The sequence below is a fragment of the Carcharodon carcharias genome, chromosome 9 (genome assembly GCF_017639515.1).
Source record: "Carcharodon carcharias isolate sCarCar2 chromosome 9, sCarCar2.pri, whole genome shotgun sequence".
Lineage (NCBI taxonomy): Eukaryota > Metazoa > Chordata > Chondrichthyes > Lamniformes > Lamnidae > Carcharodon > Carcharodon carcharias.
Window position 1 is genome coordinate 3,852,330 of NC_054475.1, and position 27,231 is coordinate 3,879,560.

Here is a 27,231-nt window from a genome sequence, read left to right on the forward strand (position 1 = left end):
ACTTACAGTTTTGAATTGATCTTCACTAAATGGACAGATTGTGGGCATAAAGGGGGGCAGGAGTCACAGGAATCCAAGCAGGGGAAGCGACCCTGCTAGTTACACCACTTTGTGACATGGGACTGTGCGGGGCGGGGTTCATGTTTGGGGTGGATGGACATTCTGTCTGCTTCCGCTTCCAAAGGACAATTGTTGCAACCTCTCTTCTGGGTGGAAGTCCGGTGGTCCTGCCTACTCCAGACCTCTTCAATCTAATTTATGCCACAGGCCCTGGAGAAATGTGGGGCTATTACGCTCCATCCTCGTTCATTAGCCTTAAAACACAATAGGTGGCTGAACTCTGTATACCCAGCTGTACCTGGTATACACTACACCTCTGTAAGGCAATGGCTTAACTGAGGAAGCATCACAGTCAGGCTCAAAACTATCTGTACACGGTGACTTCTGGATAAAAGTCAGGGGGGGTTCATGCTCCTCCCAAGCCCAGAGGGCCTGTGGCAAGATGCTGCACCTTCACCAGTCTCCTAGCTATGAGCAACTAACTTAAAACAGGCTGGGGACTGAGCTTCTGATCTGCTGATTCCTATTGTTCTTATCCTTCTCATCAATCCCTTTAGCTCCTATCACTGGGTGGGATTGGGAGGAGCAGCGAAGGAGAGAGTGGAAGTCATTCTTAGCATGAGATTGGTTATCACTCCTGCAATAATTTTATTACCTGAAATCTGGATAGTTGCTGAGGAATCTTGTTGGCTTCTTCCAACTTTCTGTTCTGTCATCTTGTCTCTTAAGTTCTGAGGTGAAGTTTCCAACCATGTTTGCTGATCCTGTGCAGCAAATTCTGAACAAACCTGAACATCCAACCATTGATTCTGTTTGTTCCAAAAGGACTTGGTGGGACTGTCCGATACATCTCCCAGTTGGCGTCCCTGTTGAACGCAGTACTTGTCTAGCTGATGTTTGAAAGCCAGGCCTTGATCAAGAGCCAAAGGTTCCATAGCCATTGTTTTCATCGTCGTTTGGTCTTCAACAGGCCAAACCTCATGCTCATTACTTAGGGACTTATTGTCAATAACTTTCATGGCATTTTCAAGTCCACCTTTTAGCCAATTAAAATTACATAATGTTGCTGAATTATCATCTCTTTTTTCTGATTCTGGACTATAGGTCAAAATTTCAACCTTACAGTCTTTCTCTTTTGTGAGATTGTCATTCTCCAATGCCCATGCCTCTAACCTCCTTGCCTCATTTTGAGGCTCAGCATCTTTTTCCAACAACTCATAGTCCGTCTGCCAGTGCTGAAGTTTAACAGAACTCTTGCATTGCTTCTTGAGCTCTGACACATGATTATCTTCGCTGTCAGTTGCTCGATCTTTAATACTGAGAATGTCCACATGTTGAAGAATACAGTCTGTGCTGTCCACAGGCAGTGTTTCAATGGTTTGGCTGTAGTGACGATTTTGGGGTGGTGAAGTGTTGCTGGCCATTGGGTCTTCTCCAAGACTGAAGGCACAACTTGATTCCTGGGACTGCGTTGACTGAAAAGCAGAATCTGAGGAATCTGATCCACCAGGTTCTTCCACTTGGCTGCACGTTATAGAGCAGAAGACCTGGCCATGCCGGGAAGTGAAGGTACAGCCTAAGAGAGGCTTCTTGCATTGAGTACATGAAAAGCAGGAGTTGGTTGCGTGCCAGTGCTGACCACTGAATGTTATTTGTCCATAGTCGATACCTGTTGATTTAATGGCACAATATTGAATCTATGTCTCTTACAAGAAATTAAAAGATTTTTCATAACTCAAGGATGAGGACATGCAACATGGAAAAAAAGTGGGAAAATGACATAACCACCAACAAATGGTGACAACTTATTACCAAATACCCTGGCTTGTGTTTTTTTAAAAAACATAGGTTTGTTTGAATACTGCCTCAGAATGACCTCATTGAGAACCCTATAATATTGGGATTATTTTCGAGGAGATGAAAATAACAAAGTTGAAAAGACAAGATTGCTGAAAGCCTTTGGATTAAGAGTGGCAGCTAATTCAGCTCCTTTGTAACTTGCAGCCTGACTTGGTGTCTGTTTTCTAAACCGTGATGTGAAAAGCTTTAGAACTCTTTTATGTTAAGGCGGCAATATAAATGGACATAGTTGTTGTTAGTCTCAGTAACAGATCCATAATTATAGCATTAGCATTCACTATTCAAATAAAAATAACCCCTTTAACATAAAAAGGCAGCGATGCAGAGAAAGATTGAAGTTTTAATTGGAGGGAAGACTTTACCTCAACAATGCATTAAAATTCCAGTCTAGCTCTTGAGTAAAGACAGTTGGGAATTTTCTTTTTATAAATTCTCTAATTATCTCTCTTGCCCATTTTGGATTTTCCTTTCATTCTTATATACTTACTAATTATCTCTCTGCAGGTTTCACAATACTCTGCATAAAGTGTCTCAAAGCAGCCACAACAATATGGCTGCCCTTCCTTCATGATGTATTTCTGTCCTCCAAGAATTACTTCACACTCAGTACAGCTGAAGTGGTCCATATGCCAATATCTGCCTTCTGCCTCTGTGCACTCTTCAGCAAAGATCAACTGAAACGTCATAGAGAGAAAAAAAAATCATTGTTATTAGCACACTGTAATGACACTCTACATTCCAACACATTAACCCTTCACCCACACAGCATGAATGGAATAACATGGCAGTGGAAGTGCGCACCTTGTTTCCCCCATGGCATCATCATTCTGGCACCGGCCCCCAACCCCCCCACCCACCCACCCCCCCACCACCCCCCGCTACCAATTTTACCTGCCTGAATTCAAGGTTGAGAAGGCCACCTGTGTCAGAGGAGCGGGGGCCTAATTGAAATAGAAGTGTCGCATTCTGATGACATCATTAGATTTGTACATCATTTTTACCTTGTACCAGACTTCGGCCCACACAATATTCCAAGCAGTCAGTCAAAGCCCATGGCAGTTAGAATCCTGGTGGTAGAAGGCCCTAGTATGTGACTTCTTTTTGAAAGGTTCATTGTGTAAGGGTACCTTGGGCCTCTCCTGATCTTAGGCGCGATCACTTACGAGCCCTCTTCCCCAATCCATACTTACTTTGCCAGGACCATTTTCACGTGTTTGTGGCAGCGGTCTCTTCCCCCACTTACCCCATTAATTTTGCATCCCCACCCATCCAGCTACTTGAGCTGCAAGTTAGCATCCCTGCATATAAATGAGGCCTGGGAGTAACAGATGGTTCCCTCACCACCACCCCACAACACCCCCTTGCACTCCGGCTGTCCGTACTCCTGATTCCCAACCAGAGTTAAAACTGATCTTAAACTTCCTTTAGATTGCTAACTTTCAGAGCACAGGGTCAACCCTCAATGCATTGGCTGAATCACTAAATCCTAATCTCCTTTGATGGCCCAGTGAAATTCTCTTTTTTACTTAATTATTCAAGGACACAATTTCCTTACGACTCTTACGAATCAAGCCAAGCCAATAGCTCTCACCCCTTTGTCATTACTCATAGTCGTTCACCTACTCACATGCTTGGCCTCACTATGTCCTCTTACTCTAAAACCAGCTGCAACGAGTTTATTTGCTAAACATTTCTTCTCAACAATCATTAACTCCTTCTAAGGACAAGTTCCATGCAAGGCTCATCTGCTTCTATATCTGAGAAATACTATCCTTTTCCTTCACTCTCGAGAAACTGCATCTCATCTGAGAAGTATCTTTTCCCTCCTCTGTATTCTCCATCCTCTCTGTCACAACCCTGACTTTCTTGATGTATTGGCCATTGCTCCTCTCAGCATTCCTTGCTTGTTCCTGCTGAACTTCCAACACACACATTCCCTTCTTTACAGTGTTGAAACCAGATCTGGTGCACCATGTTTAACCCTAACTCCTAGATCCAATAAAGCTGTGGAACTCTTGGATAACTCTTGTGGGAAAAGTCAACGACTGAGAGAAGGGAAAAGGGAAGTTGTGGTGGAAAAATAACACAGTTTATGCCAGAACGCTAATCCTAAGGTTTTGCTGTGAGGAGGAATAAGACTGTTGAGTGCTGCTGTTCTCAATGGGACAGAAGGTTTGAGAGGCTGGTTGGTGCAGGCAATACTTGTTGGCGATGACCAATGCTTAATTCTCAATAGCTAATTCAGCAGTGTGTGCAAACAAGCTGCTCTCCAGTGTTGGAGACAAACAGCAACTGCCCAGAGACAGGCTTAGCCCAATCCCCTTTAGCAATTAGACTTGGTCGGAATAGCAATTGGAGTAGAAGGGGATAAGGAAAGACACTCACCTGGTCACATGACGCACAGCGTGGTTTAAAGAGGTCAGCATGGTGCCGACCGCAGTATATCTTCCCATCCTGGTAAAAGTAAATGAGGTCCACCAGTAGTTCTTGACAGGTGATGCATCCAAAGCAGTAAGGGTGCCAACATGTGTGGTTCCCAGCTCTCTGAGCAAAGACTGCAACATCCCCTCCGTTTATCTTCGCCCCACACTGAAAATGCATGAACAGGTACTCGGATATACATCTTACACAAGGCTTCTTTTCACAGCATTAAAATTCTCATCCGTGCTTTCTTATCTGACCATGGTCTCGCCCCTCCCGATCTTTGTGGTCTTCCCCAACCCTGCACCCCATCCAATTCTGGCCTCTTGCGCAACCTGATTTAAGTGGCTCCAGCCTTCAGCTGCCTAGGCCATAAGCTCGGAAATTCTCTCCCTGAACCTCTACCCTCTACCTCTCTCTCCTCCTTTAAGAGGCTCCTTAAAAACCTACTTCTTTAACCAAGCTTTTGGTTACCTGCCCTAATGTCTCCTGGCTCAGTGATGCACTTTGTTTGATAATGCTCCTGTGAAGTGCCTTGGGATGTTTCACTACATTAACGGCGCTATGTAAATGCAAGTTACAAGAGATGGGGAGATGATTCACTTTGATCAATTTTTCCACCAACCTCTTCTAGGCCTCAGGTGGACAATGTGAACCTAACAAACAAAATATAACCTTTCACTGGCTGTTGTTTTTGTTTATTCCATATATATGCTGTCAATTTCAGAGTCAAACTGACCCTTAGTTTCAAACTCCATTTCCTTGAAATGAACTCCAGCGTCAAGCCATATATGGCCATCTTGTGGTTGTATTTCTCTTGCAGCAGCAGTCCAAGTCCATGGAGGAGACACTCTGTAACAATAGCTGCACCCACTCTTCAGTGCACCATCTGTCAACCCGAGCAGTCAGGCTCCTTCGACAGCACCTTCCAAACCCACGACCACTACCATCTAGAAGGACAAGGGCAGCAGACACATGGGGAACATCACCACCTGGAAGTTCCCCTCCAAACCACTCAGCATCCTGACTTGGAAATATATCGCTGTTCCTTCACTGCCGCTGGGTCAAAATCCTGGAAGTTCCTCCCTAACAGCACTGTGGGTGTACCTACACCACACGGACTGCAGCGGTTCAAGAAGGCAGCTCACCACCACCTTCTCAAGGGCAATTAGGGATGGGCAATAAATGCTGGCCCAGCCAGCGAAGCCCATATTCCTTGAATGAATAAAAGAAAAATAATGTATATAGGTAAGTATAAAACTCTGAATGGGGAAAAATTAGCAGCACTATGGGAAAAGTGGAGGGAAGTGTGAATAATTGGAAAACTCTTTCAAAGAGTTAGCACAGTTATGATGGGCTGAATGGCTTCCTTCTATGCTGTAAGATTCTATGATTCTAAATGATGATGCAGATGTAAATTATGACATTAAGACCTTGTGTAGGTCTCATTTTTATCAGTGCTGTTAAAAGTTCTGATATTTTTTTGATCTTTTCTATACTCTATCTTGACAAATCACCCCCTTGTTTTTTGTGTTACGTTTGCAGTTAAAGCAATATGATTCTTACACAAAGTCAAATGTATATGCACATCAAATATATTCTACACTCTATATCTGATCTTATAAACCCATCTGGTTCACTAATGTCCTCGAGGGAAGGAAATCTGCCATCCTTACCTGGTCTGGCCTACTTGTGAGTCCAGGCCCACAGCGATGTGACTGACTCTTAGATTGCCTCTGAAACAGTCTAGAAGCTCCTCGGTTAAGGGAAATGAGGGATGGGTAATAAATACTAGACTTTCCAGAGACACCCACTTTCCAGAGACCCAATGAATAAAAAAAATTAAACAACGTATTACATCATCATGTATAAATAGTAAAAGGGCACCAATCTGTATCCATTCTGAGTCGCTTTGAGGCATGCTTCTGGGTATGCTCAGTGACATCCCTCGAACAGGCCCCTTCCTTCTATATGAATGGCCCACCCAAACATCACAGGGTCCGAAAGGTTGCCAAGCCAAAGATGGTCAGAACCATCTGATTAGTGGATAATTTAGTAGGGTCAGAAATATGCAATTATATTTCTTGCAACTGGAGAAATTCACAGAAGTCATAAAATTGGGGAGGGGTGGGGGGAGGTGGTTTGAAACTAAATCTGTTGGATTTTAAGATAGTTTTATTTTCCCCTGGTAAAAACAGCAGCCTCTGGCTTGTTATAACTGCTCCTTTTATATGATTTCCCTTAAGTTCTGCACATTTGAACACATTTCTGTACATCTGAACTAAAGCAGTGGGACTAGTGCATGTGGGAATTAGGGATTAAAGTCATCAACAAAGACAACACTCTGAAGCTTAGGGACCAGACAAATTAAATTGGGGACAGGAATTAGAGCATATATTACTATGCGGAGGGATGTCTGGGCTGCTTAATGTATAAGTGGATGAAGGGAGGTCATAGCAGATGGTCTAATGTTGCCTATTAGGTCTGAATGTAAGGATTACCTATAATTGAAGTTCAGCTGGTCCATTGATGGTGTGGGTTAGGGAAATTAAGGAAGTAGGTTAAGACCTACTCTGTGCCATTTGTAAATAAACCCCCTTCTGTCCTTTATTCAACATCCTAGGGGCTATCATTGATCTGAAATGGAACTGGACCAGCCATGCTACAACAGCAGGTCAGAGGCTGGGAATTCTGCAATGACTAATTCACCTCCTGATCCACCAAATCCTGTCCACCATCTACGAGGCACCAATTAGGAATGTGATGGGATACTTTCCATTTGCCTGGATGAGTGCAGCTCCCACAACACTCAAGAAGCCCAACAGCATCCAGGACAAAAACAAAAATAGCTGGAAAAACTCAGCAGGTCTGACAGCATCTGCGGAGAGGAACACAGTTAACGTTTCAAGTCTGTCTGACTCTTCATCCAGGACAAAGCAGGCCACTTGTTCGGCACCCCATCCACCACCTTATAAACATTCACTCCCTCCACCACAGATGCACAGAGGCAGCAGCGTGTACCATCTACAAGATGCACTGCAGCAACTCGCCAAGGCTCCTTTGACAGCACCTTCCACACCCTGACCTCCACCACCTAGGGGGGCAAGGGCAGCAGACCCATGAGAATACCACCACCTACAAGTTGCCCTCCAAGCCAAACACCACCCTGACTTCAAACTATATCATCGTTCCTTCACTGTCGCTGGGTGAAGATCCTGGAACTCCATCCCCAGCAGCACTGTGGGTGTACCTATATAGATGGACTGCAGTGGTTCAACAAGGTGGCTCGCCAAGGGCAATAAATGCTGGGCTTGCCAGAGATGCTCACATCCCATGAAAGAATTTAAAAAAAAATCTGATTAATATTTCTGGATTCAAGCCCACTTACTCGATCCCTTTTTTTCCACTTTTGGCTTACCTTTTCACAAAGTGCTCCAGTGGCAGTTAAAGGAAACACTTGAACAATTCCACGTCCCAATGCTTCCCTCTTCCTCTGCCCACTGAACACACGTAGCTCCCTCTTCTCCTCTTCACTCAGTGATTGGCAGTACTTCTCCTTCAGAAGAAGAACAGAAATCAACGTCATGGCTTTATTCTGTGAATCACAGGGTGCAGTCAAAACTACAGCAAGGTCAGGAAGGGTTCAAAATGAACCATAGGTAGTGCAGTACTTTTGAACTGCACAATTTATAGAGAGAAAACAATGGCCAAGTTATAGTAACGTGAACCTATTGGAGGAATTCTGATGATGTTCATGAAGTCATGGAATTGTGCTATTTGTATTTAAATCCTGGGCATTAACTGTCCATAATATATGCCAACAAAGTTATAGACTTTAAGTGCTAGTTTGAGACAGAAATAAAAGGGTGTTAATGTTGATTGCAATAGTTGACTTAAAATGAACATGTAAACTGGAATAGGCCATTCAGCCCCATGAGCACCTTCTGCCATTCAGTTAGAAGGATCATGGCTGAACTAGGAGCATAAGACTTAGGAGCAGGAATAGGCCATTTGGCCCTTCAAGCCTGCAATGCCATTCAATAAGATCATGGCTGATCTGGTTGTGGTCTCAACTCCACTCTCCTGTCTGCCCTCCCATAACCCTCGACTCACTTGCGTATCAAAAATCTGTCTAATTCTGCTTCGAATAAATTTAATGACCAAGCCTTCATTACTTTCAGGGTAAGAGAATTCTACAACCTCTGGAAGAAAAAAATTCTCCTCATCTCTGTCTTAAAAGGGAGGGCTCTGTATTCTGATCTGTGCTTTGAATTCATTTACCCACATGTATATCACTTGATACCTTTGCCGAATACAAACCTATCAATTTCAACCTTGAAATGTAAATTGATCCAGCGTCCGGTTCCTTTTAGGAGAGTTCCACATTTCTACTAATCAGTGTGTGATAAAGTCCTTCTTGATTTCAATCCTGAGTGGGCTAGCTCTAATTTTAAGACTGTGGTCCAGATTTTTGCTACAATGGAGGAGCTTCTCCATTGTGGCCAAAATCCTGGAAATGGCCGGAAATTCTGAGACCTTACTCCGATCATGGCATTTCCTATTTTCGCAGGGGTGGGCCTGGAATCGGGCTGGGGGGTCGCGTACACGAGGTTTACAGAGGTGGCTGGCCATTTAAATCATCAGCTGCCTCCACTGAAGTGGGATTTTGGTGGGTCAGGGATGTGAAACTCAAAGCCTGCAGATTAGGGCAGGTAAGAGGAGGTCTGAACTTGGTGGATTCGTTTGCATAGCCAGGGTACTCCTTTGGAGAAGTAAGGAATCCCTTTGGATATGGTCCTGGGACACTTTTGGGAGAGATAAGGCACCCATTGGGAGAGGTAAGGCACCCACTGGGAGAGATAAGGCACCCATTGGGAGAGGTTAAGCATCCTTTGGGATTGTTAGAAGTAAATATGACTGTATGCAAAAAGTGCATAAACTCATAGGAACTATCAAAGCTGTGAAGAAGCTGTCAAAGAACTCTCAAAGGATGCTAGGTGAGTTGACATGGGAGGTGGGTGGGGGGCATGGGTTGGCATGAGTTGGCACTAAATTAGCATAGGGGCTATAAAGAACCATGGGGATGTGGGGCCTAGGGAGTATGAGGAGCCATGAGGGTGGGTAAAGAGGCATGGGTTGCCATAGAGGGTATAAGTGACCATGGAGGGATGGGCAGGGGCATGAGGTGGCATAGGTTGGCATGGTGAAGGGGGGGGGGATGAGGGCTGAAGGGAAGTTCTTTGTTTTAATTTTTCTTTTACATAACTTAAAGTGCCGGAATACAGAGACAGGCCTTCTGCTGAGCCTGCCTCTACACCCATAAGCCTCTGCTTTTAATCCAGGGGAGGCAGGCCTGACTTCAAATCCAGCCCACTCTCCTACCGCACCCGCCCCCCCCGCCCCTCCCCCCAACAGAATTAAAATCTCAACTGCTTAAGGCCCATTTTAAAGGTCTCCCGCCTCTGCGCACCCGACCCGGGAGTGAAAATCTGGGCCAGTGTGTCCTTGTCGAATTCCGCAAAACCATGAAGTAATTTCTCTGTATCTTCTCAATCAAATCCTTTTATCATTTTAAACACCTTGAATAGATCCCCCCTCAAACATCTAAACTCAAAGGAATGCAACCTGTTTATACAACCTGTCTTTGTCATTTAATCATTTAGCCCGTCGTATCATTCTGTTGAATCTGTGCTGTGCCCACTTAAGGTCAATATATCTTCCTGAGGCACAGTGCTCAGGACCGAACACAGTGCTCCAACTGGGATCTGACCAAGGCTTTGTAAAACTGAAGCATCACTTCCTCTCCTTTGTATTCCCATCACCTTGAGAGAATGTGATTATTTGCTAACTACCTTTTACTATAATACATTGCTTGAAAATCTGGTGTTTGGAGTCTCTCCTGAAGTGACTGTGCTTACCCAGTTTGCCTCAGTTGAGAGCCTACTTGCCCCTGAGCTGGAAGGTGGTTGGTTTAAATTCTGTCGCAGGAACTGAGTTCATTATCTAGAGCAGGGGACAGCAACCCTCAGCTCCAAAGCTGCACATGGCTCATTAAGGGCTCCTGTGTGGCTCACGATCTTGATCAATCGAGCCCAATTTTTCCTCATGATCAATTTTTAGAGAGTAGTTGTCTAAATGTGTTTCTAATTTAGAAAGAAAATCAGATATCTAAAAATCTCCTTGATGATGGATGTTTTAACAGATAACGGCTGGAACTTGTGAAATGTTTATTCGCAAAAATATGAAATTCTACTGGAAATCTGTTTGGAGCAAAAGCCATAATGAGTTACCGCTGCGCTACTTTGCCAAACAAAATGACATTATTTGTCATCACGTTAATATCTTAAGTATTGCCCATGAATAGCCAACCATGGGGGTTGCTCACAGATGTTGATGGTAATTAAATGGCTTATTTCAGTTTTTTAATACTGTTATTAGCATTGTGCCTGTGAGAAAGTATCATTCAATTTACAACTTTTTTGTCAAAATCATTCTAATGTTGTTGATAATCAAATTTTATTGATATTAATACTTGTATGTTTTTGAGCATCAGTATAAAGGTATTGCATAGAAATCCATAAGTATGTCTCTGTCTTGTTTCTCATTATTACTGACATTTGAGTAATAGCATTGTGACTCCGGTGTTTTTTTAAAGACTGGATCTTCTTGTTATTGAGGTTGCTGACCACTGGCTGGATATTGATGCACTGTAGGAGGGGGCATCTTTTGGCTAAGGCATTTAAACAAGAGTTTTCTGCTCATTCTAAAGGGTAATGTGGATATTAAAGATCCCATGGTACTAATTGAACATGAGCAGATAGCTTGGTCAGTGTCATAGCCAAAACTACCTCTTTTCAACTAACATCATGAACAACATAACAGTGGGTAATTCAACTCATTTATTCTCTGTGGGAACTTGCTGCCTACAGAATAATAGTGACTGCACTTTAAAATTAATCTATTGGCGATGCCATGCTTTAAGACATCTTGAGGATGCAATAGATTGTATATTCCTTTGAAATAAAAATTATGAGGTAGAGTGAAGTCTGAGAATTAATGGTAGCCTGTACTGAGTTAGCTGATATCAGTCAGCGGGGTCCTGTCTTTGTCCTGTGCATCCAATGGTTAGGGAGGAGAAAATCAATAACACCAACTCGCATTTATATAGAGCCTTTAACAAGGTACATCAACCCACATCCCATGAAGGAATAAAAAAAACGGCCAGCAGTGTTTTGGAATCGTCAACTCCAGAGGTAAAGACATGAATGAGGGTTTCAGCAGCTGATGAGCTGAGACAGGAGCAAGGTCAGGCAATGTTATGGAGGTGGAAATAGGCAGCCTTAGTGACCTCATGAATATGAGGTTGGAAGTTCATCATGGGATTAAATGTGACACCAAAGTTACATACAAACTAGCTTAACCTCAGACTGGTTCCAGGGAGGGGGATGGAGTCGATAGAACACAAAGAGGAGAGGGAATAGAATAAATTCACTGTTGAGGTCTTAGTCTCAATGTTCATATTCTGATTATTTTAAAAAGCTATTGTAAGTCATGAGGTCTTCCAGAGTTAGTACAGCCCATGCATAAAATACAAGCTTACCTGTGGCTTCTCCCAAGTAATGTTGAATTTATAGGCATCCTGTACCCACTATGAACTTGGTTGAAATTACCCCAGACAAATTTCACTGAGGGTCCTTCATGCTATCAAAGAGACTTTTATTGTCTCAGTATGTACTGGATTAAAAAATGGGCCCCAGCTTGAAAAGGGAAGTGTACTGAACAGTTGTTCAGTTGCCCAGTTCCTTTTAACAATTAAGAAAATATTATTTTAATTTTGTTGAGTCATCCTTCTTTCCAGTAAATGGCTTCTGGGAGTTTTCTCCCTGTAAGGTCTGCATAGATCATGACAGAAAGTCCACGAGTGGAAACCTTACTTAGATGTATTGATAATTGCCCTTTGTGCATTTAAACAGGTTTTTACTGCTACTACATTATACAAACCCCAATTTAAGTATGTGAGAAGTTGTTTTAATAATAAGGGTCTGTTATGTTTTAGTGCCCAGCCATATAAGCTTTCATTTAGTTTCCTCATGGTAATCTTACCAGGAGCTTTGTTCATGAAATCAAATACTCTTTATTACCCACTTTGCAGTTAACAAATAAACTGTTGTAATAGATTTGAATGTTTCAATTGATGTTTTAAGTTTGCCATTGTTTCTCATGGAAACAGAAATTAACCCTTAGTGAAACGAAATATCAATACCCAGTTCATAGCCTAACAAGAACAATTCACTATTTCCGTCCACGATTTTCTTCCCCCTTGTTGAGTGCCTGTGGGTGCCTGGGACCCTCCTTTATCTTTCACAAATGGTCACTCTTTCTCTATTAGCTTAGATATTGAGTTTCCATGCCCCATGGAAAGCACTTCAACCCGGGGGGAGGGGGGGGTGGGGGTGGGGGGGTGGAATCACACATTTGCACACACCCACTGTTTTAGGAGGGATGACTGGATCAGGCACACATCTTTACTTCCCCACCTCGAGGCGATGTCCCAACTGCTGCCCTGGGATCAATTAATTCAGTACAAAGTGAGAATCAAAGCTAGGGTATTATGGTCCATAGAAATTTACAGCACAGAAAGAGAACATTTAGCTCATCGTAGCTGTGCTACTGAAAATGAGTGAGCTAGCCGAATCCCACTTTCTAGCTCTTTGTCTGTAACCTTGGAGCTTACGGAAGCGGATATGCAAGTATTTTTTTTAAAATGCGATGAGGGTTTCTACCTCTACCATCCTTTCAGGCAGTGAGCTCCGGGTCCCCAGTTCTGAGGAAGAGTCATCTGGACTTGAAAAATTAACTCCGTCTTGCTCTCCATGGATCTGCTGAGTGTTTCCAGCAATTTCTGTTTTTGTTCTAGGTCCCCACCACCTTCTGGTGAAAAGTTTCTCCTCAACTGTCCCCTTCTCTGCCAATTGCTTTATGTCAATGCCCTTGCTGCTAAGGGAAACGCGTCCTTCATATCCACTCTACCTAGGCCCCTCAGAATTTTATACTCCTCAATTAAATGTCCCCTCAGCCTCCTGTGTCCTAAAGAAAACAACCCCAGCCAATCCAATCTTTACTCATAGCTAGAATTCTTCACTCCTGACAACATCCTCATAAATCTACTCTGTAGCCTCTCTAGTGAGATTACATTCTTCCTGTAGTGCCATTGCCAGAACTGTACACATTATACTCCAGCTGTGGCTTAACTAGTGTTTTATACAGATCTAGTATAACCTCCCTACTCTTATATTCTATGCCTCAACTAAAAAAGGAAATATCCCATATGCCTCTCTGACCACCTTATTTGACTATCCTGCTACCTTCATGGATCTGTGGACATGCACACCAATGTTCCTCTGCAATGCTTTTAACACTGGGCGAGGAGTGGGCAGTGACTATTAAAGATTGATTCAGATTGCTTAATTGAAGTTGCAGCTAGTAAATATTGATTGATGATCAATGATTTCAAAAGGAAATTGGATGGGCACATGAGCGGAATGGACTTGCAGGGCTGCAGCAGAATGGGACTGACTGGATTGCTCTACAGAGAGCCAGCATAGACTGGATGGGTCAAATGGCCACCTTCTGTGCTGTAATGGCTATCACTCTATGACTACTGGTAGCCCCCCACCCTGCCTTGTGTCAACAGAGATTGCAAATGGACAAGTTCTTTGTCATTGTGCTCACTTATGTTTTTGATTTAAAAATAGAAAATTGATTTGTTTTGGGGAAATAATAGAGGTTATTCCATTCCTGGGTAGTTTTAGTTCCAGTCTCTTCAAATGTTGTAGACATTAGCGAGTGTGGGGAACAGTGCTGACATTTCTCTTAAAGTAGAACAGATAGATGAAGAAATTGGTAATTTCAGGAATGGCTGGTTTCAAAGGCCTTTTTGGGTTTTGTTAATTATGGAGAAAGATGGGTGTTCTCTGCATTTTGTCATGTGGAATTTTGAATCCAAAACACTTCTCATTCTTCTTACTCCACAAGTGAGACCAACTGCACAACTTAGAAAGAACAAATTTCTGAGTAACAGTAAGTAAAACAAAAAAAAAAAAAATCTGTCAAAGGTCAGCTCTGACAATGTCTGGGGTTTGATGAACACTCTCGAGCCAAAACTGTGCCTTTTTTTAAGGTTGGAGGTCTTGCTACATATTTTCAGAATTTACTGTTCCATTTCAAAGTCATACCAAGTTCATTTAATCTAGCCTCATGTGTGGAGGAATGGCTTATTAAACATTTTTGACATGTTTATTATATTATTGGTTTAATTTAAACTTTGCAGCAGCTTTAAACCAAGATGAGGGAGAAGGGGGTCTTACAGAGTTATGTAAAAGTGCGAATGTTATAGAGAAGATTGAGCTGGAGCACTCCTTCAAATTAAACAGTGACAGTAGGACAAAAGGGGCACAGATTTAAATGAGTAGAAGTTAAATTTAGGTCTGGTGTTTTGGAATTTCTTCATACGAAGATTGATCAGGGCATGAAATGGTTGGCTGGAGACAACAGCTGTAGAATCATTTAAGAAAGCTGGATAGATTAATGGGAAGATTGTAAGGTAAGAAATAACTTGCATTTATAGAATGCCTTTCATGTCCTCAGGATGTCCCAAAGTGCTTTACTACCAAGTGGAGTCACTTTTTTAGTGTAGGAACCAAGGTAACCCATTTCCACCCAAAAAGATCCCATAAACAACAATGAATAAATGTCCAGATAGTATGTTTTGATGTTGGTTGAGAGATAAATATACGTCAGGATGCTGGGAAGAAATCCCTGATCTCCATCAATTGTGCTAAGGAATCTATGTTCATCTGAGAGGGCCTTTGGTTTAATGCTTCATCCAAAAGGTGGCAACTCCAACAGTATAGCATTCCCTTGGTACTGCACAGTAGTGTCAGCCTAGACTGTGTCTCAGGTCACTGGTATGAGGTTTGAACCCATGAAATCTGGCTCAGAAGCAAGACAGATGTCACTGAGCTAAAAGTAACATATTAGTGTTACACTGTTCAAGGGTCTCAAGGGTCTCAATGTAGACCTCAAGGGATCTGCTTCTATGCTAAGCAAGGTATTGAGACTGACAAGGGTTCTGGTTGAACACAATTACATGAATTTTATTACTAGCAACAACAAATACAGCACTGTACAGCTAGCCTGGGTTGTAACAGTTACATGGGCCGGTTAAGTGACTATATGCTGGAATCATGAGGTATACATGAAGTCTTACTGATACAGAGTCACAGGCAATAGTGAACATCTGCAGTGGAGGTCACAGGCATTAGTGAACATCTGCAGTGGAGGTCACAGGCAATAGTGAACATCTAACACGGAGGCTGTATCTTTTATTCTCCAGCCTTATGCACAGTGATGTCACAGCAGCTTCTTAAAGGTACATGTCATTGTCTGCATTGGCATGCATGCAATATCACAACAAATGCCTGACAGTGACAGACACATTCTTCTGATTCTTGACATAGTGGGGTAGACCTTGATCGTGCAATAGTGTAAAATGGGTGACAGCAATGGTAATAAGAATAGGCTACTGACTTTCTATTGTGTATTGTACACTGTTGTACAAAATCAAGATCTACCCCAGTGATTTCCTGAACTTGGATGTATTCTCAGGCTTTACAAGATATTCAGCAGGTCTGGCAGCATCAGCGGAGAAGAAAAGAGTTGACGTTTCGAGTCCTCATGACCCTTCGACAGAACTGTCGAAGGGTCATGAGGACTCGAAACGTCAACTCTTTTCTTCTCCGCTGATGCTGCCAGACCTGCTGAGTTTTTCCAGGTAATTCTGTTTTTGTTTTGGATTTCCAGCATCCGCAGTTTTTTTGTTTTTATTTTTTACAAGATATTTATGGATGAGGAACGGCAAAAAGGAATTGTATTCATAAATGCTGCGATCCGAATCAGACATGGACCTTGCAGTGAGAACAATTAAACCTGTTAAAAGTCTTTGTAACCCTGTCCGCTTCTTTCAAATAATAATCACTTGGAAGTTCTTTTTGCATTTGCGTTTAATCCTTCGAGGATAACTTCTTAAATAGTTAATGACTAACTTATGCTCACTTGGAATTACATTGGTACTTACGTCATTATCATGGGGTGGAAGCTGATACAGGAGCTGTTTAATACGGAACTTCTCTCCGATGCTGTTGACATAGGGGGTGTTTTCTTCAGGCAGACAGCGGAAATATTGATGCACCTGTGGATTTAAAGCCATCACCACGATTCTTTAAGATAGAAAAAGACATTTAAGAAGACGGCAGGGGAACAGGCGTTCACTGATGGGAGGAAGTGAGAAGAACAGGAGAAAACCCCGAACAAGCAAACAATATTCTGGACTTCCCTCTGGCGCCCAGGTTCTGAATCAGATTCTTGATGGAATATGCCCTTCAAGGCTGTCGCTTTAGGCAGAGCAATATTTAAAATTAAATGAGGCTTCTGGGGGTTGATACTGTGAACAGTTTTGGTCCCCTTATCTAAGGAAAGGTACCCTGGCATTTGGAGGCAATTCAGAGAAGGTTCACTAGGTTGATCCTGGGGATGGAGGGATTTTCTCATGAGGAGAGGTTGAGTAGGTTGGGCCTGTACTCATTGGAGTTTAGAAAAATGAGAGGTGACCTCATTGAAAAACATCAGATTCTTAGGGGGCTTAACAGGGTAGATGATAAAAGGTTGTTTCCCCTTGTGGGAGACCAGAGGGCATAATCTCAGAGTAAGGGGGCGCCCATTTAAAACAGAGATGAGGACGAATTTTTTCCCTCAGAGTGTAGTGAATCTGTGGAATTCTTTATCGCAGAGGGCTGTAGAAGCTGGGTTGTTAAATATATTCAAGGCTGAGATAGACAGATTTTTAATCAGTAAGGGAATCAAGGGTTATGGGGAAAAGTCAGGAAAGTGGAGTTAAGGGTTATCAGATCAGCCATGATCGCACTGAATGGCGGAGCAGACTCGATGGGCCGAATGGCCTATTTCTGCTCTTATGTCTTATGGTCCTCTCACAGTGCTGCAAGGAATGGTGACATATGTCCAGCCGAGGTGTTGTGTGACTCGGAGATAAACGTGGAGGAGATGCTGCTCTGATGCATCTGCTGCCCTTCACCTTCCAGCTGGTGAAGGTCATGGATTTGGCAGTGATTATCAAAGAAACTGTCATGTTACTGTGGTCCAGTTTATAGATAGTACACACTGCACCCACTGTGCTGACAGTGAAGGGAGTAGATGTTTAAAGTTATGAATAGACTGCCCTGGACGGCATTGAACTACTTGTTGGGGCTGTTCTCATCCAGGCAAGTGGAGAATATTCCATCTCACCCCTACCTTGTGCCTTGTAGATGGAGGACAGGCTTTGCAGTGTTAAGAGGTGAGTCACTTGCCTCAGAATACCCAGCCTCTGATCTGTTTCTGTAGCAACAGCATTTATGTGGGAGGTCCAGTTAAGTTTTCGGTCAATAACAATCCCATGGATGTTGATAGTGAAGGATTTGGTGATGGTAATGCCATTGAATGACAAGGGGAGGCCGTTTGGACTCTCTCTTGTTGGTGATCGTCATTTGCTTTTATTTGTATAGTGTGATTATTACTTGCCACTTATCGGTAACATTTGCCTAGCAGATCAACTTATCACAAGTGATTAAGTAATCACTACATAGGTTTCCCTGTGCAATCAAACCTTAAAGATAAAAATTAATAAGGAAACATTTTTAAAGTACAATAAAAGCAAACAAATTACATCTCTAGTGATTAGCCGTGACTACAGGCCAAACTAAGTTTGTGGTTGCTTCCTGTATCTATCGCCTACTCCCCTTAATTCAAATGTTGTTTAATATGAATTATCTGCTGAAATCAGACAAAAATCACCAACTTGAGCTGTTCCATCAAAATTATTTCATTGAAAACTATTAGATAATTTGAATTTTCTTGAGCAAAAGTCTTTGAATTAACAGGAATAAGTTGTACTTATTTCCCTGGGTAACTGGTATATAAGCACTACCAACCTGCTCAGGTTTGAGTCCTGGGGGAACCCATGCGTACTCTTCCAGAGCACAGCCAGAGTCATTGTCTGATGGTGCATTTTGTTGGAAGTCAAATGTCATCTTGCTGGCAGCCTTCTTATTCTCTGAAGTCCTGGTGTCTAGCACAGACATCTTCAGGGTTTTTATTCTATAGGTTATCAACCTGAATGGAGATGAAAGAATAAATTAGATGTACATATTATACACTTCAATAGACAGCATCCAGCTACTGTTCAAAATATGACAGTTTGTCAGTGGTGAAGGGAGTGAATGTTTGTGGAAGGGGTGCCAATCAAGCAGGCTGCTTTGTCCTGGGTGGTGTCAAGCTCCTTGAGGTTTGTTGGAGCTGCACTCATCCAGACAAGTGGAGAGTAGTCAATCACACCCCTGACTTGTGCTGGACAGGATTTGGGGAGTTAGGAGGTGAGTTACTTGCTGCAGGATTCCTAGCCTCTGACCTGCTCTTGTAGCCACAGTATTTATATGGCTAGTCCAGTTCAGTTTCTGGTCAATGGTAACCCCCAGGATGTTCATAGTGGGGGATTCAGCCATGGTAATGCCATTGAATGTCAGAGGGCAATGGTTAGATTTTCTCTTGTTGAAGATGCCTGGAATTTGTGTGGCACAAATGTTACTTGCCACTCGTCAGCCCAAGCCTTGATATTGTCCAGGTTTTGCTGTATTTGGACATGGACCGCTTCAGTATCTGAGGAGTTGCGAATGATGCTGAACATTGTGCATTCATCAGCCAACTTCGTTCCATCATAAGGTCAGAAGTAAGGAGGGTCATTGATGAAGCAGCTGCAGGTGATTGGGCCTAGGACGCTACCCTGAGGAACTCCTGCAGTGATGTCCTGGAGCTGAGGTGACTGACCTCCAACAACGCAACTGTCTTCCTTTGTGCTAGGTATGACTCCAACCAGCCTAGAGTTTACCCCCCGATTCCCATTGACTCCTGTTTTTCTAGGGCTCCTTGATGCCATATTCGGCCAAATGTTGCCTTGATGTCAAGGGCAGTCACTCTCACCTCACCTCTGGAGTTTAGCTCTTTTGTCCATGTTTGAACCAAGGCTGTAATGAGGCCAGGAGCTGAGTGACTTTGGCAGAACCCAAACTAAGCATTAGTGAGCAGGTTATTGCTAAGCAAATGCTGCTTGAAAGCACTGTTGACGACCCCTTCCATCATTTTCGACAAGGTATCCAGAGAATGATACCCTTACTGAGGAAATCTAGACCATCAGAGGAGAAGAAGGGAAAAAAAAAACACATGCAGGTCACAGGTTCAAGCTGGTGAAAGGCAAATTTAAAGCTTCTGTCAAGAAGTTCTTTATCCAAGAGAATTAGTGCTTGGAGTGGACTTTTGCTAGGTAGAAGAATTGAGGTGTGCCAAATGTTCTTTGTCTGTATTTCTACTGTAATTTTGTGGATGCTGCTGCTTATATTCCTCCCTGACACTTTGAAGAGGACATTGCCAATATATGTCCGAGGTGGTCAGACAAGCAAATAATTAATGTTGTCTTCTCCAAACACTATTACTATTACTGGATTTGTTTTTCTCTTGGGTTAGAGAGAAAAGCTGTCCATGAGTGTCAAATTAGGCTGTAAAAATTCACTACAATCCTGATACTTATTCACAGAAGCACAGATGTCAGGAACGATGACTGCATGAGGAGTCTGTAGAAGTGATTAAGAGGGGGAGATGTGTTCAAAATTACTGAACGTTTGAACGATCACTGCAGTTAAAATCATTGTCCAGAAGTATGCTTAAACATGCACCTTAACACACATTTCAGGACTATTGCAATAAAGCTTTCAGCTGTCCGATAGGAAACTTGCACTTAAAATACAGGACAATAATAGGGCCAGGTCAAGGAAGCAGTCTGTGGGTTGCAATGGTGAAGCATATCAAACCGTACTTTACCACAAATGATTCTTTCTTTAAAGATCTCTTCATCAAACATGTCAATCTATATATTTAAAAGCAAATGGATACTGGATGGTTGTATAATTCAACAAGTTATAGGCTGCCCGTCAATCACAGTGAAATCATGCAGGTCCCATGAAATGCACGTACTAATTAGGCAAGGAATACGTCTGGGAAACTGGACACAGGACTAAGTCATGGCCTGACATCACCTTTATTGACTTTGGTTCAATGAGACTTGAACAGTATAATGGCAGCAATTTAGAAAGCTCTGATAGATGTGGGCATAACGCGTGTTGATAGTTTATATTCATTGCTACTTTATTGCTAAAATTAGCAAAGAGAGGAACATCTGATATTTAATTATAGAAATATTTGCATCTGGGATGGGGGGAATCTGCAACAAAAATTAATACACAGACTAAATGATACCTTTGGCGTCGTTGGACATTGTTGCTTAAAAGATCCATCCCCCCACCCCCCAATTTTCTCCAGCAATACTCCAGTGCCTCATTTGTGTGCATTCTTTGACAGTGTGTGTCAGCAGGCTATTTATGATGAGGCCTGATCCAGCCCTCCACCAACACTCGCACATGCACTCGCACTCAACACAGATTTAATAGTGACAAAGCTCAAGGAAAAAATAATTTGCATTTCTATAGCACTTTTCACAACCACCGGGCTTCTCAAAGTGCTTTACAGCCACTGAAGTACTTTGAAGCGTCGTCACCGTTGTAGCTTAGGGAACACGGCAGCCGATGTGCACACAGCCCAGCACTCACAATCAGCAATGTGATAATGAGCAGATAATCTGTTTTTGTGATGTTGATTGAGGGATAAATATTGGCCAGAACACTGGGGGATATCTCTCCTGCTCATCTTCCAAATACTGCAATGGGAACTTTTACAGCCACCCAAGTAGGCAGATAGGGGCCTCAGTTTAACACCTAAAAGACAGCACTTCCAACAGTGCAGCACTGCCTCAGTATTGCACTGGAGTGTCAACCAGGACTTACGTGCTCAAATCCTCGATTAGGTCTTGAACCCCGAATATTGTGACTCAAAAGTAAGCATGACACCAACAGAACCACAACTGAATAGAAACAAAAAATAGGATCTGTAGCTATTTAAAAAAAATCTTCTCCATTTGTAGCAACCCTACAGGGACATCTGGGGATCCTGTCTCTGACCTTTTTGATCTCTATGGCTAAGTACTACCTTGAACACTGCATTTACACATTACTATTAGGTGCTTTAATTAAATGGATATGTCCACACAGGAATGAAATCCGCATTTTATAATACATCTTCCTGCAGCCTGTGTGTATTATTCATAACAATGGTGGAGGAAATCTTTTACTGTCATGTTAATTTATGAAAGAACAGCTCAGCCTTTTCATATTGCACTGCTCCTATCGGTTGCCAAGTAAAGAGGTGCAATAATACGTGCATTTAAATTTCTCAGTACCCTTTTCTTTTATGCACTTCCCATTCCCCCATCACCAGCAGCTGCATCCCCAGCCCAGGAACAGAGCTGTTATCATTATAGATCTATGAAGTGCAGTGGAAGTGGAACAAATTAGATCTTTGGCCTGATGCCAATTGCATCCAGCTATTTGCTTCTGTTTTAACATATTGTGACCACAGAAGGCAGCTGTGTGTTGATTAGAATGAGGCCCTGTCTGTACCAGGTCATGGAGTGAACCTCTGGCATTGACCTTTCGATCTCCCAGCATAATTCCAAAAGCAGATCCATTCAGATATTGGTCTTCCTTCATATGCTAAGACCCTGGTAACTTGGAGCCAGCTCCTGGCGTTTAGCCTGTTAAATCTGGTAACTGGGTTTTAGATTTTAACCTCGAATATGTCAGGAGGTGGTCCATGAGAACTTAAACACTGAAACAGAAATATGAAGAGCACCAATACACAAGGTGCTATAAAGTCTGGTATAATACTCTGATCAGTTTTGAGATTATGCACACAGGTCTGTTTCTTTTGGAGAGTTACGTAAACGTAAAGTTTCTGATTACAAAGTGTTGACATGACACTCCAGATAGCGAACAAAAAAAATGAAAGTTTCAGCCGAATCTATCATTCCATTGAGCTCAGCTAGTAGCTGACAGCTGCTGGGGTACTCAGTCTACACACACTGATGTGCATAATCAGGGTTTTGACAGAGTGCAGAATAGCAACAAGAAAATGGAAAATAATTAACCCCATGAGTTTTAACTTACAGCGACTCTCCATCAGGGACCAGTTTTAAAAAAAGCAAACTGCTGCAATATTGTTACAACAGGGTGAGGATGGATGAATTGGCTCTCCTTTTTTCAGCCCCCTTAGTTGGCCGCAACAAAGGTTTTTAAAATTCCCTTTCCCTGTACATGTCTTTTCCAATCCTTAATAAGAAGCCAATCAAACCAGGTTTTACTGGGTCAAAGAAAAAGCAAATTTATTAGCTAATAAGCTGGAGGAAAAATAATAAAAGATGCAATGACACACACACACAGCTTTCAGAAGTAAGAAAAGCTAGGGTCCAAATAAGAATACACCATTAAGTCCTTTGTTTGTCCTTGGGGTGTAGATTGTTGAATGTTGTAGCCATTTGAAGTTAGCTGGTTTCCTTTAAAATCCTGGACTTGAATTGAAGTCCAGGTAACTATACTTTGCTGGAGTCAATTTCCTTTCTGTTAATTCCATGATCTGTCTTCTAGAAATTGATGGGTTCCTCCCGAGGTTCTTTCTGATGGACAGTCAATATCTCTTGGGTTCGGTTTTTGTACTGTAGTGATAGGGCTTTTCTTAACTTGAGAGAGAGGGGGAGGGAGCGAGGGAGGGAGAGAAAGAGGCACAGAGAGAGAGAGAGAGAAAGAAGAAGAGAGTTTCCTTACTGCCCCCCTTCAGCAGTTTTTCCAGATGACTTTGATGACTTCTTTCTGTGTCAGGCTTGACAAAACCAGTTCTTAAAAACTTCCTGTCTATATACTCCCAAAAAAGAATTCAATTAACATGTCTTGCAGTCATTGTTGTAGAACAAGGAATCACATTTTGACCTTTTATCTCAGAAACATTTGACACATTTCAGGATAGTAGAAACCAACTATAGATGAGGTTATTTATTCTTCCATAGGGTGGTTTGAGTGTCTCTGGATGGTTAGCAGTTCCCATTGTCTTTACTGTTGATTAAAATTCAGCACTTTGCATTTTTAATCTCTTCCTTAGTTCGGGTGTTGGGTTTTGATGTGTGTAGGTTTCTTTTGAAATATCTCTCTCTTCACACTTCCTTTTGGAGGACATTCTTGTTTGCTTTTCTCAGCTTCACCTTGGAAAGTGCCCTTGCGTTTTAAAGCAGTTTACTGCCTCATTTTTTAAAGTACGGAACTTCCAGTCATTTGAAAGTTTTAAAAAAATCATTTTTCAAAAATGAAGAGGCATTTTCATGACAATATGTAAATCTAATATCCACTGGTATCATTGATCAATTTGCTTATTAGCTTTTATCTGAAAAGTGCATGGCAATGACCTGAGAAGTTACTGAGTCTGAGAGAGCAGGAAGCTCAACTAACATACACAGTCCGTTCTGTTGAAGGGTCATGAGGACTCGACACGTCAACTCTTTTCTTCTCCGCCGATGCTGCCAGACCTGCTGAGTTTTTCCAGGTAATTCTGTTTTTGTTTTGGATTTCCAGCAGCCGCAGTTTTTTGTTTTTATACACAGTCGATGTTGAAGTATCTTTGTGAATAACTCTACTGGTGTTAAACCCCTGATAGTAACTTAATTGTTCAAATGCATAACAGCCTTGCTCCCACCTAGTGATTTCAGAGTTCTCTGTTTGAATGCCAGTATCCAGACAATATAGCCAGAACTAAACAAACAGAATGTGAATGTGGTTCATAATTATTGTCAATCGAAAAGGGCATTTTTCCCTTCAACTTCATTCCCTCCTTCCTCTTCTGAAGGCACTAAGACTTGGAAATGCATCTAATGGATAGATTATCAGTTTGAGAGTGTGTAACCTTACGAGACACACTCTTGACAGGGGACGTTCCACACTGGAAGCACCAAAGCAGAAAATCGCCCTGTGGTTCCACATCAGCACTCTGGTACCTTGTGTTCTTCATGCATCAGCCTAGATGGTGATGCTGACAGATCATTCAACTATGGGTGTGAGACGAGGCAACTCAGCCATGTCTGACATTGTCCTCTTTGGAAATTCATTTGCATATGGATTCAGCACAGACTTGGCCCTATGACATATGTGTGTGGGCCTCAGTTCCACTCACCTACTGTGTCATTGTAAAACTTGTTTTTTTAATCAGCTCACAGTCCATTTGCCATCCATGTTCTGTGAACTTTGTTATATTGTATGTAACTTCTCAAAAATATAACAAAGAATCTTGTATTTTGATTGTTCTCTTGTTGTGGAATATCTTTGTGCACAGCACAACAAGCATTCAGGACAGGATCAGAGCAAATTAATAGCATTAGAGAAAGGGACAATGATTTTAAATTCTCAGTCCCAGCATTCTCCCCTCCTTTCCTAAGTGCAGTGAGAGACGGCAGGCTGTTCAACCGGTTGGGGTGGTGGGGGTAGTATGCAAATGGTCATCTTGAACCTGGTTCTGTCCTCACCTGGGATTAAGACCAATCTTAGCATCTGACATCAGCTAACTCAGCAGCTACTGAAGAACCTGAATAACTTCCTAGTCTGTATGACATTTTGCTGTACCACACAGTAAATCATTTAGAGAGTCCTGCGTGTTGCCCAGTTTGAATGGTCCTTCAGTTGTATTTGAAACTAGCCCACAGAAGATACATTGATTTCAGAATTATACTGCCACAGGCTTGCTTTACATGTAATGTCCTTTTATTTTTCCCTTCCTCTCCTGTCAGTAGTGGCTCTTGCTAGGGTACAATTCCACTTGAACCTACAATACCCTCCCCAGGTACCTTGGTTAAATTGCTGGTCTTCAAATACAATCCTCAAGCCATTAGTGTCTTCAGTCAGAAGGAATCTGCAGATTTACGCGCACACACATTCACTTTCCTCCAGGAGTGATTGGATAGCAATCAGAAGCAATTGGATTATTTTCCCCTCCCTGACCATGGACACAGAAGCCCATTGTAGTTCCTTGGCTTAGATCTGTTAACCCAACTCAGACCAGCGATCAAAGCAGAGGCCTTGCTGATCTGTATAGCCCAGTATCATGCCACGTGCTGCATATGCCTACTGTTACGATGTCACTTTAAGAGAATATACAAATGGTGTACAGGTATCACCATGGAACCAGGATGTGACCAGCAAGCTGTGTTGCTGTTAGTTTTGGTGGCCTGACTTTGCATAAAGAAGCTAGAAACACAACACCGACTGAGTCAGTAGGAGCCCAACCTTGCCCCAACCCTCTCAAAAAAAAGGTCGTTAATCTTTCAACTTTATAGGCATTAACATTTTCTAAAGAATTCCACAATACCTCCTTTCAGGTGTTGAGAACTCAAAAGACAGGAAAGGAGGAAAAAGAAAGAAAAGAAAGATATATTTATAAAGAGCCTTTCACACCCACAGCCTCAAAGCACTTTACAACCAACAAAGTACTTTTGAAATATAGTCACTGTTATTGTGTAGGGAATGTAGCAACCAATTTGTGCACAGCAAGCTCCCACAAAAAGCAATGTGACATTGACCAGAGGTCATCTATTTTTGTTTTTTTTTTCCTTTATTCGTCCATTGGATGTGGGCATAAGGTCAGCATCTGTTGCCCATCCCTAATTGCCCTTGAACCGAATGGCTTGCTATAGAGGGTAGTTAAGAGTCAACCACATTGCTGTGATCATTGTGAGGGACAAATATTCCCCAGGGTACTGGGGAGAAGGTGGTTTAGGGGTAATGTTACTGGGCTAGTAATCCAGAGGTCCAGGCTAATGCTCTGGGGACATAGGTTCAAATCCCACAATGGTAGCTGGTGAAATTTAAATTTTATTAATAAATCTGGAATGTAAAGCTAGTGTCAGTATTGGTGACCATGACAACTATCATTGATTGTTATAAAAACACATCTGGTTCACTAATGCCTTTCAAGGGAAGAAATCTGCCATCTGGTCTGGTCTGACATATGACTCCAATGTAGCTAACTCTTAACTGCTCTCCGAAATGGGCAAGCCACTCATTTCAAGGGCAATTAAGGGTGGGCAACAAATGCTGGCCTTGTGCAGCCATGCCCACATCCCATGGATGAAAAATTTGAAGTAGTGCCATGGGATCTTTTATGTTCATCTGAGAGGGCAGACAAGACCTCTCATCTCATCTCATCCAAAAGATGGCACCCCCAACGATGCAGAACTCCCTCAGTACTAGAGTGTTGTTCCAGATTTATGTATTCAAGCCTTGGAAATTGATAGAAAGTTTAGATTTTCCTGTGGTATTTTTCAATTGTTTTTTTTTTCTTGTCTAGACAACTTTGCCACCATTTCCTGCGATGACTGATGTAGACTAACTCATCTCTTTCAGAATAGGGATGGCTGTCCCGAAGGGGATGGGTTCTCAGTGTCTCGTTGTCACTTCCAAAATAAGTTAAATTTGAGAGTAACATCTTAACCACTTTGCAAATCCCAAGCGTGAGGCCGAGACCTGCCTCTCTGTGACAGGGCCGATTGGAGCACCAATGCCTTGTACTGTTTCACTATAACCTTTTTGTTAAAGTATTCATTAAAGAGTGAACCAGACGAATCTGTCACCTGTATTATTTATATTTGTAGCAATAAAATAGAATGAACACGTAGTGAGGAGAAACCATTTTTTTCTGGTGGTGTGGGCAACACTGGCAAGGCTAGAAGTTACTGCCCTGGGAAGGTGGTGGTGAGCCACCTACAACTGAGTGTCATCCAGTTGAGGACCAACCACACTGGTG

General features: G+C 42.4%; 1 protein-coding gene across 4 annotated transcripts in view; it reads right to left on the reverse strand.

Annotated features, from left to right (window-relative positions):
- LOC121282295 (prickle-like protein 1) overlaps window positions 1-27,231 on the reverse strand; it is a 121,468-nt gene that overhangs the window by 6,702 nt on the left and 87,535 nt on the right. For all 4 annotated transcript variants that reach the window (XM_041195950.1, XM_041195947.1, XM_041195946.1 and 1 more), the window contains exons 2-7: window positions 18,387-18,567; window positions 16,478-16,591; window positions 7,760-7,897; window positions 4,306-4,509; window positions 2,408-2,594; window positions 716-1,729 (exon numbers count right to left, since the gene is read on the reverse strand). In XM_041195950.1, the coding sequence (XP_041051884.1) occupies window positions 716-1,729; window positions 2,408-2,594; window positions 4,306-4,509; window positions 7,760-7,897; window positions 16,478-16,591; window positions 18,387-18,536 (1,807 nt within the window). In that variant the 5' untranslated portion in view covers window positions 18,537-18,567. The remainder of the gene's footprint in view (window positions 1-715; window positions 1,730-2,407; window positions 2,595-4,305; window positions 4,510-7,759; window positions 7,898-16,477; window positions 16,592-18,386; window positions 18,568-27,231) is intronic.